We start from the raw sequence: 17,989 nt of genomic DNA, 5'->3' as shown, positions 1-17,989 counted from the left end.
AAATCCTTTAGATTCCTTATGTCTCAGAATTTTGGGCTGTAAAACCTTCAAGTTATGATTTGTTCCTAAGAAAACTGCCTGTTTTTTTCTCCGAATCTGAAATCTGATGACTGATTTTTAAGCCATTCTGAAGGACACTGAAACCAAAAATGTAAACATTGCTGATGGAATAAAGTTTAAATAGCGAGAAGATTCCTCTTACCTGTTTGTGAGCGTGATCATACGAGTTAATGTGATTGTCAAACTCCTGGTGTTTATAGTACTGCTTGTCACAGAGCGCACAGTAGAAGTTGGCTTTCAGATCTTCCAGGGCTTTTGCTATCGTGTTTTTCTTTTCAGCATAATCCTGGAAGGGAATGGGAAAAAGTAATTTTAGTATATTCCTCTGATGCTACAAATGGATTTTGTGCTTTGTGGTTAATCATATTTGTAAACATTTACACACTTCCGTAACTAAAAGCGTTCGCATATTTGCTGTGTTACATTGCACATATTTACTGTATCTGCTGAGAGGTTCAGGGTTTGCACACTTCAATTTGCTATTCAGTTGCCTGCTCCCCTCAGGGGCTCTGTCAGACATTAAGCTACAGATGGATTTCCCCAGGTCCTTTCCAAATACAAATATTTATCATGCTGAAGGTTGTTTTCCAGTTAATTTCTACCAAAAGCTCACTGTTCACATGACCTAGGAGGTAACATGCCTAAGCAGAATAATCACAAAGACATGAACTCCAATGATTTAGTTAGCAGACTTTTACAATGAAGTGTGCTTCTTGAAAAAGGCAATGAAAAACCTCAGCTGGGTCTCTCTGAACACAGAAACATATGAAAATACGATGAATGCTTTCGTAGCTGAGAGTTAATGAATACCTTCCATAGCTTTGTCATCCCTCATTAGAAGGAAAGACCCACATCTCCACTTACCGTACATTAGCAAAAGCATTTAAAACAACCTTGCTTATTATTTATGAACAAGTCATATACAAGCAATATTTTTTCCTTTCCTGAATGCATTGACGACAACGTGGCAAGTTCTGAAAGAGCATGGAAATGGTCTGTCATCTCAGATTAGTTTAGCACCAGTTATACATTAAACGGGTCGACTTCAGTGAAATGCCTCCCACTTTTCTGCTTTTGACAAGTCTTAGATAGAACTGCATGCTGAAGCCCCAGCTGCAGCAAACACTGTAAGAAAATATAAATAACCAAAGGTACTTATTTAAAACTGTACTTAAACGCAACTCAGCATGATCAGGCCACTAGCAAACACCATCGATTCACACCCAAGCAGAGGAACCCACTTATTTACTTTTGCCCATGAAAAAAACGGCAAAAATCACTTCAGAACAGTGTTCTGAATACTGGCAGATATGTGAGGAACTCATATATTTCATGCACGTTTTTAGAATGATGTTGCTTAAAGTTTGTTTCATTTAGATACAAAGCAAGTTGGCATACTGAAGAAAAAGAAATATTTTACACTTTGAAATACATTTATGCTGTGTGGAAACCTGTCCTGGAAACCCTGACGTTAGTTCTTGGTGGAAACTACAAGAAGCTATAGGTTTTGAACCACTTCAAGCATTACTAAGACGCCTGTGTTTAAGAAAGCAGAAAAAAAAAAACATACTAAAAGCCTCTGAGGGCAGAGACTCCCTTGAAAAAGCTTAAAAGTAATTCTCGCAGTCTGCTAAGTGACCCCATCTAACTTTGCTGTTTTTATAAGACAACAAAGGAGAAAACTGTGGATTTGGGGGATTATTATAGCACATGTGACACTTGCAAAGGAAAGCAGAAAATATGATGGATTCTCAGCCAAGAGTAGTGAAATAAACGATCATTACTCTTGTATAAAAATCTCACAACATGGCTCATTCTCCCAAGGAGAATTCTGCATGTCTCACTGGTGAAGGGAAGTAACCTAAATACAATTAGGTAATATTATTGGTGTTCCTCTTGAAATAAAGCACCATTTTTGAAATGCTACTTATACATCAGAACCTAACCTGAATGGGATCTACTGTGCAATTGTAGTTGATGTGCCCAATGGATCCCACATGGTGCAGAGACGTGAGAATCCTGTGAACAACTGTACTGCAAAGTAATAAAATCTCACTGGACCTGGAGGTCTCTACTACTACTACAGTCCTTCAGCTAGAGTTCTCAGATGAGGAGGGCTCATTTTAAATTTTAATTTCAATTCCCCAGGGAGGTGGAAGAGTCACCGACCCTGGAGGTGTTCAAGGAAAGTTGAGAGGTTGTGTTGAGGGACGTGGTTTAGAGAGAACTGTCGGTGATAGGCGGACGGTTGGACTGGATCATCTTGTATGTCTTTTCCAACCTCGGATATTCTATGATTCTGTGATCATCTAACATAGATGCAAGTAAACAAAAAGAATACAAAAGCGGAGTTTGGCTATGAATGAAGGAGAAGAAAAAAACAGGGGTTTTCTGTGACAAGATTTGTATTTTTAAAGCCTAGAAGTATTGGATGCTAGGAATACACGACTGACTGTACCGGATACACTTTTTAAGACCATGTAAAATTTTGTTGTATATAACAGAGGTAAACTGACCTTTAACTAAGGACTACTCTACTATTTGCCTTGAAGCCTGTTTTTTCTCATATTGGAAGAAGTCATAAACATCCATTTTATAATTCCTTTTGTCTGGGCCATTCATAATTATATAGACCATATCACAACATATCCCTCTGAGCAAAACTCTCCTAGAGTATTCAGTCATTCTTCAGACACGGGTCACTCACTACCTCACTATCCTTTTCACAGCCTCCAAAGCCCTTCCAGCTGTAAGCTCCTCTCCAATTCTTTTATCACCTGTATCATTAGTTGCTGTACAGTATTTGGATGGCAGGACAAGTTTCTATTCTTCACTTGATTTGTTGAATTACATGAAGCAAACAGGATAGGTACAAAGACAGCATGTGCTGCCTAGAAGAATGGGTTAAACGCTGGCAGAAGACAAGAGGATAGAGATGAACACAAGCATGTTCACTAGCTGCTTCAGGAGAACCTCACTGGTGAAATTCACTCTTTCTGATCTAAACTCAAGCAAAAAGCATCATTAACTGTGAACAGGGTTGTATCAATCTGCAATTTGTCACAGTTGTGACAAAGAACTGATAAAGGAATAGTAGCAGTGGTTATATTTCCAAAATTTTGCCTTGCACTTGAGGCAAACGTGAAAAATGAAGTGGTTTCTTCACATAATACCCCATGACTACCAGATGAGAATTATATTTTATTCCAACCTGCAGAAAACAATACTGAACCACCTCTCCAAACAGCTGTGTTGATTTGTTTAAGGTTAATGTTTCCAAGGATGAGCAGGGAATGGAGAAAGAAGAATGCAGACAGATTCTCTGCTTGTTCGACCATTTGTATTGATCTGGAAGGGAGCACTACCTTGGAAGAGGAGGCTTTTGTAGTGCTATGAATTTTGATGAGAGACGGCTGCCCAAAAACTGACAGTAAGAGATGACAGTCCCTGGATCTTGATAGCAGCGGGCAATGGATTGCAGCCGGGAATGACAGCAACTTGCTGGAGAAAAACGTGCCAGGAGTAAAGCAGTAGCCAAAAACATTTAAAATGGCTAACTATTATCAGGCTTAGTCTTAATTGCATCCAAAAAATTTGCAAACCACACTGGAAGTTTTAAAAGAACTTTGAATTATGATTCATCTTAGTAGTGAAACTCAGAATTGAGTGTCACTTAGTTTCATTATTTTTTCCTGAAAGGCTTATTATCTGAAAGCCTATGGCTATAACTCATTGGAGCCATCCTTCATAATTTATATGAAAGATCTCTAATAAGTGCTCACATCTCTCAGCTGGCTATATTTCTCTAAATCCATTTTCTCCACCCTCCAAATCCTTAAGCCTGGGCAAACGCTGCTGCAAGCATCTGACAAATGGTGCCAAGAACAGGCTCCATCTGCAGAGGTGTCACCTGTAATAGCAGGGACGGGACCTTCTGCTGCCATTGCACGACCAGAAAGAATGGAGGAAAGTTTCAGAAGCATTTATTGCTTCCCATGGATAACTCTGGGAGGTTGATGGTTGATGATCCCTTAGTCTAGGGGATGTTTTAATGGAGTGCTACATGGACTACAGTCTCATATGTCACCGTCTATAGAACAGTTTAAATGGGAAAAAATGTAAGAATGTAACATTATAAAATACCACCTGCACCACACTGATTGCCTCAGTGAATATTTTTCTTCAAAAGAAATGTGAGCATGCTCTATTGCAGTAAGCTATTTTGCATTTACTGCAGATTTAAAAGGGTCAGACAAAGTAAAACATATTACAGAAATAAACCCCTTCTTCCAGAGTATTTACTGGTAGAGTCCAACCAGGTAGAATCAGGCTGCTCTAGACTGAATCTCTGGATTAGACCACATTAGACCTAACCGGTATTAGACCTACAGTATCTTTGCTCCACAAAATATATACATATAAATTTAAAGCATTTTTTTTTCTGTCCCAGTGCAAAAAAAATAGAGGCAAAAATATATTTTGAAGATTGTCAAAAAATTCCAGCTCATTCTCTTGCTCTAGTGAAACTACTCTAAATGGTTGCTGTATTTCTAGAGTCTGCTTAAAAGCGGGCTGTTACCATCCCTCTCCCCACCCCTCCACACCCTAAAAAAGAAAATGAAAAAAAAAGAATCAAGGGAAAAAACAGATGTAGCTTAAAAGCAGACATTTCTATAGCCAGCTCACTGTAATATCTATGGACATAATTAATGATGCTTTCATTTCTGGTTTATTTGCTAGGTGCTATGAAGATAATAAGAAGAAACTGATTTCACTGAATAAAAGGTACAATTTACTAACATCACTGCTATCAATCTTAGTATTTCTCAGCACATACCATTTGCTTTAATAACTTTTTATATCACTTTTTTTCCTCATACGAGCAGCCTATACATCATCCATTGAACTGGAAGAAATAAATAAAAAATAGAATGCATTCGTAATATTAATGTGCACTAGCACCAAATCTAATTATTTATAAGGTTCCTGTCCTTATGAAGGCAGAGGCCAAAGCAGAAATAACTAGACACATTGATCAAATTCCTTGTAGATCTCAGCAAATTCATTTCCAAGCAGTGCATAGTGAGCTGCTTCTTCATTCTAAGTTGAGAAAGAGACTGGCAGGGACAATAGGGACAATTCTGTCACATCTTCCCAGTTACCTTACTACAAACTTTCCCATTAGCTGTGAGATGTGATAGCAACCTACAGCTCACAGGGCCATAAACATCAGATATTATTTGGTTGATTTCTTGATCCCTCCTGCCACGTTCCTTCCAGGCAAAGGAGTTACCAAGGGCAGCGACCCCACTGCTTCACTGCTTTGCTGCACTGGATGATTACGGTGCTGAGGAAGAAATAGTCACCCTGAAGACCCCTACATAAATTGAGTATCACAGGTTGAAAGAATAAAAATAAAAAACAAAAAAGCACTCTGCCTTTGTTTTCTCTTCATGATGACCTGCAGACAAGTGGCTCCAACCAGAATACGTCCCACATACATGGAGCTGACTAGCTGCTGTGTGTGTACACAAAAGTGCTACTGAGAACATGTAAATACTTATGCATCCACATTCTCAACTTTATGACAGAATTTCACATTAGGCACACATTTTTGTATTAGGATAAATAACACAGTGAAATCAGAAGGAAATAGCTTGCTGATTACAGTTAGAGCTGCTGGTTTCCTAACGCCACCCTCGCTTTTTTGAAAGACCAAATTCTCACCACCCGTACTCCTTTGAATGGATGAACTCTGTGCCCCTGCTCTGCATGGAGAGAGATGGATGTGCACAGGGACAGAGCTGGACCCGGTGGAATGCAACGCATTGCAGAGCAGTGTCCTGCAATGTTAGGATTGAATTAACTGTAAAGGAAGCTAATGATGAGACAGTAATTTGTTATCAGATTTGTCTGTCTCATTAACTTCCTTAAAGCACTTTCAACTGTATAATTACTTTTAACTGGGACTCATAAAATCACTTAATTAGTTTTTTCGCCATTAAAACTAACTCTTGAGCATATATGTGGAGACTTATTTATTCTAGTGATTTGAAAACCATTTCCAGGCAGAGCATGCACTTAAAAGGTGACAATGTTGGCCACACATTTTCGCTTGGATACTCATATTAAGAAGGGGGCTCTTCACCAACATTTTGTGAGAAACCTAACGTGAGCCTGGTTATATTGAAGAAAAACTTATCTACCCTCACACCATCACTCATCTGAGTCAGTATAAGATGGAATAGAAGAGGGTTTTGCTGTACAAAAGAAATAATAGCGGAGGTCAAAAAGTTTTACTCAGATGTGTATTAAATTGATGCTTATCATTGCCAAATGATAAGCAGGGGAAGAAGCCTTTACTGGTCTGCCCAAAATATTCCAGTCATATGCTTCCACTAAAACAGAATTTTTACTTAATGAAAACTTGCAGTTGATTTTTAGCATTTCATTTCCTTATAGCACGCATCTAAAGATTCTCATAGCTCTTCATCATTGTTTTCTTGACAGTAAGTGTCTAAAATAATTAGACTCTTTGAAAAATCAAGCTCTTATATCTGACCCTTATGACACCACCCTAAATGAAACAAAGTGCATTTTAACCCGGCAGAACTCATAACCCTGAAGCAGACCACGGACCACTCCTGAGCACAAAAGCCACACACTGGAACAAATCTCAATGTTTATGCCCAGCAGCCTTCATCCTAAGAGGGTACACTGACACTACAGGAACAAAAGAGGTATTTATTTCACCTCAAGATAACCCATGCCAATTGACTGGTAGCTAATAATTTGTGTTAAAAGTCGCTGTAGAGCTTGTCAAGCACAAACTTGTTTGTGCAGTTAGTTTTTGGCCTGGTAAAAAGTGCCCATTTAGTTGGCTGAGGCACTGGGGAACAAGAAAATCAGACATTCCCTATAATATATTTTAACTTTGACCAGTTTTCCAGGCTTTGACTCCTGGAACAAAAAGAACTCTTTTCCAACAAAGATTTTTTTAATGATCATCAATAGTGATTTCTTGCCTAAGTTTTCAAAACTTCATTTTTCCTGTACATTTTCTTTTCTACTTCTGCTTATATTTTTAAAATATTTCTTTTTGAGGGGGGAAAAAAAGGAAATCAAATGGGAATAGAATCATATTTTGAACTGAAATTAATATATTCCCTTCAATTTTGTTCCTCTCCAAAACACAACCATTCTACGATAGGTTAAAATTGCAAGCCATTCCACTAACATATAAATAACTCAGTTATTTAAACTTAACTCAATGCCTCAAAATCCAGGAACACTGTGTATTTTCCCCATCAAGGAAGTTGTACACTGCATTTTAAAGTCAGTAGGTCCACTGAGTTTTCACAGTTGCTGTGTTTGCTCTGAGCAGCGCCTACTGTAGAAAATACTCACTGAGTTCTTTATACACCTTCATACTGATTCCATTTTACTGTGACTTTCCAGAACATTAAACCTTCTCATGCAAATTTCCTATCTTTTTATAGCTCCAGGGACCCATCACTGCTAGCCTTACGTTACGTGCTTTGAAGTGATATGCCACAAGCACTTAGATATCTGGCCACTGAAGAGACACCTGAGAGAGGATAAGGTCTAAAACACTTCTGGTTTGTGTGCCTCTGCACAAGAAGTCCTAGTCACTGATGGAAAACCCCTTCAGCTGCAAACAATAATAATGTTCTGCTTTTCTCTGTTACCATAACCCACCGCACAGACATGGGGTCATTAAATGGAATTCATCCTACAGGGCTCCACCTGAGTACTTTTAATACGGGGAGTTGCCTCATGAGAGAAACACACAAGAAATACAAGGAATTACACTCCTCAGCTTCTTCAGTTGACTGATTACAAGCTTAACTTTTTGTATTGTGGTGCAATATAACATGACATACATTTATTAAAAAAGGAAAGTATTACTACTACTGTCACCTTTCAATAAACTCTATTTCTCCACCATCCAGGAATACCTTTTTTTGCACAGTGTTTTCTGGCCAAAAACCTGATAAAATTCCTCTGCAGGTTCAAAGCCCATAGAAACAGTAAGTCCTAAATGAGAAATAAGAGTTAAATTTAAAGTTTTCCTTGAGGGAAAAAAAATACAAGTCTCCAGATCTGTGTCAGTGAAACAGCAAAGGAAGCAGATTTCTTGCATATGAGTATTCTGGGTCGTTGTTATTTTGGTTTGTTTTTTTTTTTTCTCCTGTTTTTGTTTTTTCTTTTCCAAGACTTCATTTTCTTGGATTATTCAATTCTCATCTAGCCTAGTCAAAAGTTTTCCTTTTTTTAGCTGAAAGGAGCTCCAGCTGCCTTGAAGGAATAAACAAAAGAAAAAGGCTCAGTGCTATGGAAACGGTATGTTGCACAACACTTTTTTTTTATAGCTGGAAGAATCATGGAAACCTACGTGACATTCGCATTTCTGAACACACTCATCATTTGTGATTAAAAACCAACAATAGCTGCAGTATTGCTGATAATAGCAGACAGATTAGCAGCACTCTAAGCTTATCTGTAGCTGTTAATACATTGCAGTTATTCTGATTTCTTCAGGGTCTGAGGTTCAAGCGTGGATTCTCCAAGATGTACAGATCGTGTCCTCACGCTATGGTCTTTTCAATTTCCAAAGTGTTTATTAGATCCCCCAGTACTGAAAAAGCGTGCAAACTGTAAAAACTTAGAGATTTCCGATTCTTTGCTATGTCCGACTGAAATGGGTTTTCTATCATGTTTACACACATGAACATGCACACACAAAGAATATGGCAGCATAAACCTAACTTTAGAAATCAGAAGTTACCCAATAACTAAAATTACATACCATCCTGCTGAATTTCCTAACAGAAATGCATCTGGGAGGACATCAGGCCCTGTTCAGTCTTAGAAAGAAAAACCCCGAAGGGATCTGACCCATATGAAACAGTAAAATCTCACATTTGGGTGGTTTCAGTGCTGACCTTACCAGGAAGAACTGTGAGGACTAGAAGATCACTGTGGATGCCTCATACCTGGACACACTCAAGGCCAGGCTGGATGTGGCTCTGGGCAGCCTGGTCTAGTGGATGGTGAGCCTGCCCATGGAAGTGGGGTTGAAACTAAATGATCTTTGAGGCCCTTTTTAATCCAGGCCATTCTATGATTCTATGTTTCTATGATCTTCAGAGGTCTCTTGCAATTCCCCCAGTTTAGCACAGCATCATCACGTGGCAAAGACTACATACGAATGCCTTGTTTCCTCAAACTGTGCTAATTATTATGAGGAATCTCCCTTTTAGTGTTGCAGAATGGGCATCAAATAAAAAAAAATAATCATTTTGTCAAACTAAGCTCAATCCTATGGTAAAACATTTCATGCTGATATGAGTCAGACAAAAGCCTTTTAACCACTTTCAACCACTCAGCTGACATATTTCTTTCTGTAGACAGGGAGGAAGGGAACTGCAAAGGATGCTCACATGGGAGTTGTGTGCCTGGATGCTGCCAGAAGACATTAAATGAAGAAAAAGCTCTTAGGTTCTTTTCTTCCAATTTCATCACTAATAATGTTGCTGAAGCTTTTATATATGCATATTTTTAATGGTTTGCTTCATTTGAAGCATTGCTTTATCAAAGCTTGTGGTAAGTTCTAATCCCTTTTCATGTCATCAATTTTACAAACCAAAGCTTATAATTATATGACTTGTGTATAAAATAAAGTAAATGATAACTACATTTATCACAATTAATGTTTTTTTTATAAATAGCTTCTCAGCTGGTTTTGTCTATGGAAACACATTCAATCAAGTAACGACAACATTCCTACATACGATAAGACTGAATTGACAGAACCCAAGAGCTCAGCCAGTTCTCCTAATACGGGGCAGCAATTGTGCTGTGATATCTTTAATTTGGTACAAGCAGAATCCTCTTAAGAACATCTGCTGGAATCCAAAAGGTCAGACATGAAAGTGGCAGAAAATCAATACTGACATCTTCCGTCACCCAGTACAATCTACAGAACTCTTTCTAAGCTTAATTGCTTCTTTCTAATCTTTCTAATATTTGGCTGTTCAAGTCTTGCTTATGTAACGCTGCAAAAATACTGAAGGGAAAGTGGATTTTTTCAGCACTAAAAACCAGAACAAAGTTAGTTCTTGGGTGAGCTTAGTGCAGAAATTGTTGTGATCCAAGTTACACATTCTTAGTGACTGGCCAAAGCCATGGCAAAACAACTGAGCTCAGGTACACCACTTCTCAGGTGATCTACCCCACAATCTGAGACCTATTGGTAACTATTTTCTCCATACTTCTGACAGATTTTTAAGAAGTACAGTTCCTCTGTTTACATGTTTATAAGGGTTAAATCAAAATGCAGTGAAAAAAGAGACGCCACATGCCTTCAGATTCACCTTTCTTGCCTACTGCATTTTTAATTATGAATAAATACCAGCAACTATCTAGCCACTAATAATCAATACATGCAACATGAAGGAAAACATTAATTTTTCAAGAAGGGGGCTTTAATATGAAGCCAAGGAAAGGTCATTCTAATCTAAAACAGATTAGAATGATAATGAATTAAACATCCCTTTAACTCTGATCTGAGAAGTTAACAGGTGCTATATCTGTTAGTTGTTTTCTCTCATAAAAAGTTCCTCTAACAAAAATAACAGAAGAAAGCAGAGATTTCAGCAGACTGAAAATGATTTTCTCTGTCCTTGAAAAGAAAGTTGAAGTACATAGAAAAAAAAAAAAATCAGCGCTCTGCTGTATCCTGATTTTATTTGGGTTCTTTCCATGAGAGTGTTCGACAAGTCTGCTGATTACATTATTTCTTCCACAGTTTTTGAGTTTTCCAAGCGAGTTTTCCAAGCAACTTTTTCAAGACCATGACACTCCAATAATAAAATTGAGTTCTGTAACTCAGTAGACATGCAAGGAAGTAAGGAAAGTGGAAAATAGGGATGGTGGCCATCACCTTGTTTATTAAAAACTATTACTTAAAATGTTTTGAAACAACCTATGGAAGCCTTAGAGTATGGCTTGGTCTGGAAAGGGTCCTAGAGCATACCCAGTTCCAACCCTCTGCCATGGGCAGGGCTGACCCACACCAGCTCAGGCTGCCCAGGGCACCATCCGACCTGACTTTGAACACCATGAAATGGTGGAGTTTGCTATTCTGGGTGCCGTCAAGAGGGTGACTAGCAAAACTATTACCTTGGACTTCCAGAGGGCAGACTTTGACCTGTTCAGGACGCTTGCTGCAAGGGTCCCTTGGGACTTGCTCCTGAAGGGTAAAGGGGTCCAGGAAGCCTGGATGCTCCTCAAGATGGAAATCTTAAAGGCACAGGAGCAGGCAGTCCCGGAGTCCTGTAAGTCAAGCCGGAGGAGCAAAAGACCAGTGTGGATGAACCGGGATCTTTTGTTGAGACTCCGAGAGAAAAAGAGAGTCTATGTCCTCTGGAAGATGGGTCAGGCTACTTGGGGTGACTACAGAGAACTGGCCAAGATCTGCAGGCAGAAAATTAGAAATGCTAAAGCCCAGCTTGAAATTAGGCTGGCTACTGCTGTAAAGGAGAACAGGAAACCCTTTTACAAATATATTAACAGCAGGAGAAAAACTAAGGAAAATTTCCCTCCTTTACTCAACGAGGCAGGCAATATAACCACAGACGATAAGGAAAAGGCTGAGGTTCTCAATGCCTTCTTCACATCTGTCTTTAATAGACAGGACAGTTATCCACATGGTACTTGCCCTGACCTGGAAGTCCGGGACGGGGTGCATAATGCACCCCCTGTGATTCAAGCAGAGACGGTCAGAGATCTTCTCCTCCATCTGAACTGCCACAAGTCCATGGGGCCAGATGGGATCCACCCAAGGGTGCTGAGGGAGCTAGCAGAGGTGATTGCCGAGCCACTTTCTGCCATCTATCAGCATTCCTGGTTATCTGGAGAGGTCCCACAAGATTGGAGGCTTGCCGATGTGACTCCCATCTTCAAGAAAGGCCGTAAGGAAGACCCGGGGAACTACAGGCCTGTCAGCCTGACCTCGGTATCAGGGAAAGTTATGGAACAGATGATATTGAGGGAGATCACACGACACGTGCATGGCAATAAAGGGATCAGACCCAGCCAGCACGGGTTCACCAGGGGCAGGTCGTGCTTGTCCAACCTCATCTCCTTCTATGACTGGGTGACCAGACAGGTAGATGAGGGAAAGGCTGTTGATGTAGTCTACCTGGACTTCAGCAAGGCCTTTGACACGGTCTCCCACAGTATTCTCCTAAGGAAACTGGCAGCCCGTGGTGTGGACAGGTTCACTCTTCTCTGGGTGGAGAACTGGCTGGAGGGCCGTGCCCAGAGGGTAGTGGTTAATGGAGTTAAGTCCAGCTGGCGTCCTGTAACGAGTGGTGTCCCCCAAGGGTCAGTTTTGGGGCCCATCTTGTTTAATATCTTTATTGATGACCTAGACGAGGGAATTGAGTGTATGCTCAGTAAGTTTGCAGATGACACAAAGCTGGGAGGATGTGTCAAACTGCCTGAGGGTAGGGAGGCCCTTCAGAGGGATTTGGATAGGCTGAACAGCTGGGCTGAGCTAAATGGGATGAGGTTCAATAAGACCAAGTGCCGGGTCCTGCACTTTGGCCACAATAACCCCATGCAATGCTATAGGCTTGGGGCAGAATGGCTTGAAGAATGTAAGGAGGAAAAGGACCTGGGGGTGTTGGTTGATGCTCGGCTCAACATGAGCCGGCAGTGTGCCCAGGTGGCTAAGAAGGCCAACAGCATCCTGGCCTGTATTAGAAATAGTGTAGCCAGCAGGAGCAGGGAGGTGATCATCCCCCTGTACTCAGCTCTGGTACGGCCGCACCTCGAGTACTGTGTTCAGTTTTGGGCCCCTCACTACAAGAAGGACATTGAGGCCCTGGAGCGTGTTCAGAGAAGGGCAACAAAACTGGTGAGGGGCCTGGAGCACAAGTCTTATGAGGAGCGGCTGAGGGAGCTGGGATTGTTCAGTCTGGAGAAGAGGAGGCTCAGAGGAGACCTTATTGCACTCTACCACTTCCTGAAGGGGGGTTGTGGTGAGGAGGGGGTAGGTCTCTTCTCCCTGATAAGTAATGACAGGACGAGAGGGAATGGCCACAAGTTGCGCCGGGGAAGATTTAGATTAGACCTGAGGAAGCATTTCTTTTCTGAAAGAGTGGTCAGGCACTGGAATGGCCTGCCTAGGGAGGTGGTTGAGGCACCATCCCTAGCGCTGTTCAAGAAGCGTTTAGATGAGGTGCTAAAGGACTTAATTTAGTAGTTGGGTAGAGATAGTGATAGGAGGATGGTTGGACTAGATGATCTTATAGGTCCTTTCCAACCTTATGAACTTATGAACTTATGAACCCCTTTATTCAAGGAAAATAGTTATTTTGATCAACTCAATTGAAGAAAAATCTATCTGCATGGAAACATAGCCTTCTTCTCAATCCAAGCCACCCCTGAACCCTGCAGGCATCTCTCCCACACAAACTATAGGAAGGCACATGGTAACATGGTTGACAGAAAAATCAGAGGACTGTTCCTAATGAATAAAAAATATACAAAGCCCCATAACACTGCATCAAACTGCATTGAGACAAACAGGCTTGCTACTTTCTCTAACATCATCTAAGGGTTATCAATTATCTAAAACTGTCACAGGAATCACTAGGCAATCTACACGGCACTGATAGACCAGATACTTCAAGGAGTTACATTTGATGACATACATGCACATTTCCTCTACACACAGAAAGGTTCCCTTCTGAAAGCATCCTACAAAATGAGAAGTCTAAAATTACTGCTTTGAGTGTCTCTTACTGTTACACTTTAAATGGCAGTTCAGAGGCTGAAAATAAGGCTTTCAATGTTGACCCCGCATGCTTAATTTTAAAGGCAATGTAAATGGAACAATTTAATAGAAATTCACTGACCTTTTAAAAGCTTTTCTACAGCATTTTCTCTCATAAATTGGTGAAATATTTACTAGCTCAAATATTTTATTTTTTCCATTAACAAATACTTGTCCCCCTTCCTACTTGATTCTAGTATCTATTCTTAATGGTTCCACACAAATAATTATGAAATAAAGTATTTCAAAATTCCATTTAGAAGTAGTAAAGTCAAAGTGAGAAGTAGCGAACAGCTATTAATTATGCACTGCTCAGCAGTACGAAAATGCAAATTCTTTTAACACGTATTTAAGTAGCTGCTTGCAAGCTAAAGAAACCATCCCATAAGATAAAACTGCTACTTCAAATCATGCTAAGAAAATCATTACTGGAAAAATTACAGCAAACTCCAAATGTAACAAACCAGAAAATCATTGTTGTTTCACAGTTACATATGTACGTACACACACACATCTAACATCCAAACAGCACATCAGCTACTTCTGAGGGTCTAACCATTAATGAAGTCAGATGTAATCAGCTGAAAACTCCATCATCACTTCCTAAGGCAAGCTGCCATGCCTAGTCTCTTTAATGGGTCTAACAAACTTCTACCAGTAGTAGGGAGCTAAAATAAGGTTTGACTCACCATTGTTCATAAGTCAACAGATAGATCTCAGTGCGCTGAAGCATTAGAACAAGAAAATATTAATCTTAACCTTTTTTTCCAGCCTCTCTACTTTTGCTCTATCTTTTGAAATGAGAAAACACAGTTCAAGTGTACTTCCCAACACATTCTTCACTTTTAGGAAACAGTACTTGCAAAGTAATTTTCCTGAAGAACGTCATAGAAAATATTTGCTGTCCAAAAAATATGGCATTTCCATTCCTCAATTTTATGAACGTCCTTAAGCAGAAAAGGTTTGAGACCTTTTTGGTTTTGTTCCCCAGCTCCACAACATTCAAGCAATATTTTCCCCACTACCTGATTGTATAGCGTTCCATGGTTAGAGCAATGAAGTTTAAGACTTCCACATCTTCTTTCCTCTCTTAAGGTGCATATATATAATATATATAATATATTATATTTTATATATATATATTATATACATGATTAAATCAATATTGCCACACTTCTGGTATTTGATCCTCATGTCTGCATTAATGTGACTTTCTGGCAGGCCCAGGAAAGCCATATAGGATGCTAGCTCTGCCACTGTACTGAAGCTCCAGAAGGTAAAGCTGTACTAGCACACTCAATTTTTTCCCAGCAGGATGGAATAGTTCTTAATCCACTGCTGAACGTACTGACTTGGTGTGAGCAGAGAGGTGACATCAGTATGATCAGTGGGCAGAATCAATGGAAAGCTGAAGAACTCCAACAATCCCATGTAAATACAACAGGAGCACATTTAAGCTAGTGTAAAATCAGATAACGTTGATTTGATTGAATAGCACAGAGGAGAAAACGTGGTGTGCTGCGCTAGCACTTAACTTCATTAACCAATTTAAAACATTGCTTTTCTGATCTGATTATCAACATAACAGCGTGGAAACACTGAATCGCAGAAAGAGGTGTATGGCATCTCTTCAGTGCTGTGTAATTAAAAGCAAACATTGATTGCCTGACTGTTGAAGCCAAAATCTCTATCAAATACAACTTTATTGAACAATAAATTCAATTTCAAATTTGCTTCTTGTTTTAAGAATAAACCATTCTGTTACACACAGAGAATGCAAGCTGAAAGCATTTACTACATAAGCAGTCATGCTCCAGCAACAGCAATTTCCATCTTCCAGCTAAATGCCACCCAAAATGTCCAGTCAGGAGACAAGCCTCAGGTAGTTCTGCTTGAGCCAGCCTAATGTTAATCAACCTACAGATGGACCAGAAAAGCTATGCTTACATAATAGTCAACACTGCCAACTACTTGCTCTGTGGCCTTTCTGTGGGTTATAGTAGGAAAAATATCAGAGGGAATACAAGGGACATCTTCTAAGTCATTTTTATTTAAAAAGAAACCATCTATACTTACAGACATTAAAGGAAAGCAGTTTCATAGATTTCCTTTCAAGTGATGTAGATTAGCATCATTTGAAAGACAGAGCTTCAGACCAGGCTTACTCCAGGTGTGTAACACTGAATTAAATACAGTAGCAGCAACTGGTTTTCACTGATATCTTCAGAATGGGAACACTTCTTTGTTTATTTACAATGTTTAAGTACCAACACACAAATCTTCAAGAGTGTCTAGAAAAAAAATTTCAACTTGACATAGGCAGGGGGCACAAATAGGAGCATTTCTTGAGCTTCCTCTGTCCAGAATGATGCACCTGTTTCTAACTAGATCTTTTCATCTCATGTAGCTATTTATGTTCAAGGCTGTAAAAAGCCTCTTTCAAAACCAATGGAGGGTATTCTGCAGGTATACATGCTCAAGACATCTGTTACTTTTTATGACAAGGTGTTAATGGAGCTCCAAGCTAAAGATCACTTAAAAAATGACAACAGAAGACAATTCACGAATTAAAGTTGGATACTCTGATGAAACTGCAAAACAGCCTTTAGCCTTCAAATAAAGCACAAAACCCAGATCCTTCATCGCTGCCTTAACAGGACTTACACAAGGGCGGACTCAGAAATCACTGATTTGAAATGCAAACTAACTGAATGAAGGAAAACTACTGACAGTCATTTTCCTCTCACATAACATATGCTTCTCACATCAGCTGAAGCCACTGTTTCCCTGCCACTGGTATTCAGGTAACAGGAAAGAACTAAGCACCGTTCGCCCATCTGCTATTTGAATTGTCTGGTAGAGCACAGACTTCTGTCCACTTGGGTATTCAAAGGGAAGCTTCTAAAAGGAAGAGGTTGTAGGAGGCTGTAGAATAAGAGTGCTGACAAACTACAGATACTGTCAAAACTTCCTCTAGGGTATGATAACAGATTTTCTCCAGATTGATAAAATTCTTAACACTTGGAAGAAAAACAGGAAAAAAACAACTCGCGTACGAGCAGGATGCGTTGTATTACCAAGCTTTCATAATAATTCCCATCTCAGCTCTCTCTGCATGAGATTCCATAGAAGGGGTTACAGAAGAGGTTAAAGAAGTTCTAAATCTAACCTAAATAATCAGGAATCTCAGGTAACGTTTGCTCTTTATAGGTAAATGGACACCACCCCCATTTTCAAGGACAATCCATGGCCCATTTCATAAACACGAAGGAAATAACTGGAATAAAACATTCAATTTCTAAAAGACCACTGAACTCTAACGTTTGGATGGCATCTTGGCCAATAATACTGTCCTGCAACATGATGCTTAAAAAAACTGCAGGTTAACTCTTCCTATATTTTAGATTTCTAGAGGCAAATTTAAGACCCAATGTGCAGCTCACCTCGTTGCTTGATATGTGATTGTTACCTATTTGGAAAAATAGCTACAGTGTGGGGAGCTTTAAGATTACATATAAATATAGCACCAGGCTGTGCTGAAGCAAGAACCGATTTTGTTTCTGTGGATTTCTGTATAATCTCCCACAGGACTGCAGGAGGCTCACAACAGTCTATTTTAAAATACATTACTGTCTTGTGTTGAAATGCTGGTATTTTTCTGAAACGGCTCTGAAAGGGCATTCTGTAATAGTATAAAGGTACAGAATTACTGTATTACTTCATCACCAATATTTCCCTCGTAACACTCGTTTACGTAGTTCTATCACAGAACAGTAAATTGAGTCAATTAGTGGCAGATCTTTGCAATCCATGGCTTCACAGTTCTCCCAGGTCTGGAAGTTCAGATCATTAGTCACCTGGCTGAAAAGTTAACTCTTCTCCACTTTTTTTCTGCATACCATTTGTGTCCTTTATATCTCAGCTGCTGAGAAGCCAATAGGTTTGATATTATACCACAGCACAGCTAGAAACTGGCGCAGCAACCAATTTAGATCTGCTCATGCTGCTGCTCCATTCTATTTGATGTGCCTGACCTTGGTAAGGAACACACCGAGAGGCTGC

At 39.7% G+C, this 17,989-nt stretch overlaps 1 protein-coding gene across 1 annotated transcript in view; it reads right to left on the bottom strand.

Annotated features, from left to right (window-relative positions):
* The window catches only part of ZNF804A (zinc finger protein 804A), a 137,059-nt gene that overhangs the window by 29,107 nt on the left and 89,963 nt on the right, over positions 1-17,989 (bottom strand). Inside the window, exon 2 of the mRNA XM_065751278.1 lies at positions 203-346. Coding sequence (XP_065607350.1) covers positions 203-346 — 144 coding nt within the window. The remainder of the gene's footprint in view (positions 1-202; positions 347-17,989) is intronic.

The sequence above is a fragment of the Cyrtonyx montezumae genome, unplaced genomic scaffold, assembly GCF_038088225.1.
Source record: "Cyrtonyx montezumae isolate F1298 unplaced genomic scaffold, pur_monq_1.0 scaffold_7, whole genome shotgun sequence".
NCBI lineage: Eukaryota > Metazoa > Chordata > Aves > Galliformes > Odontophoridae > Cyrtonyx > Cyrtonyx montezumae.
This window is presented reverse-complemented; position numbering and strand designations above follow the sequence as displayed.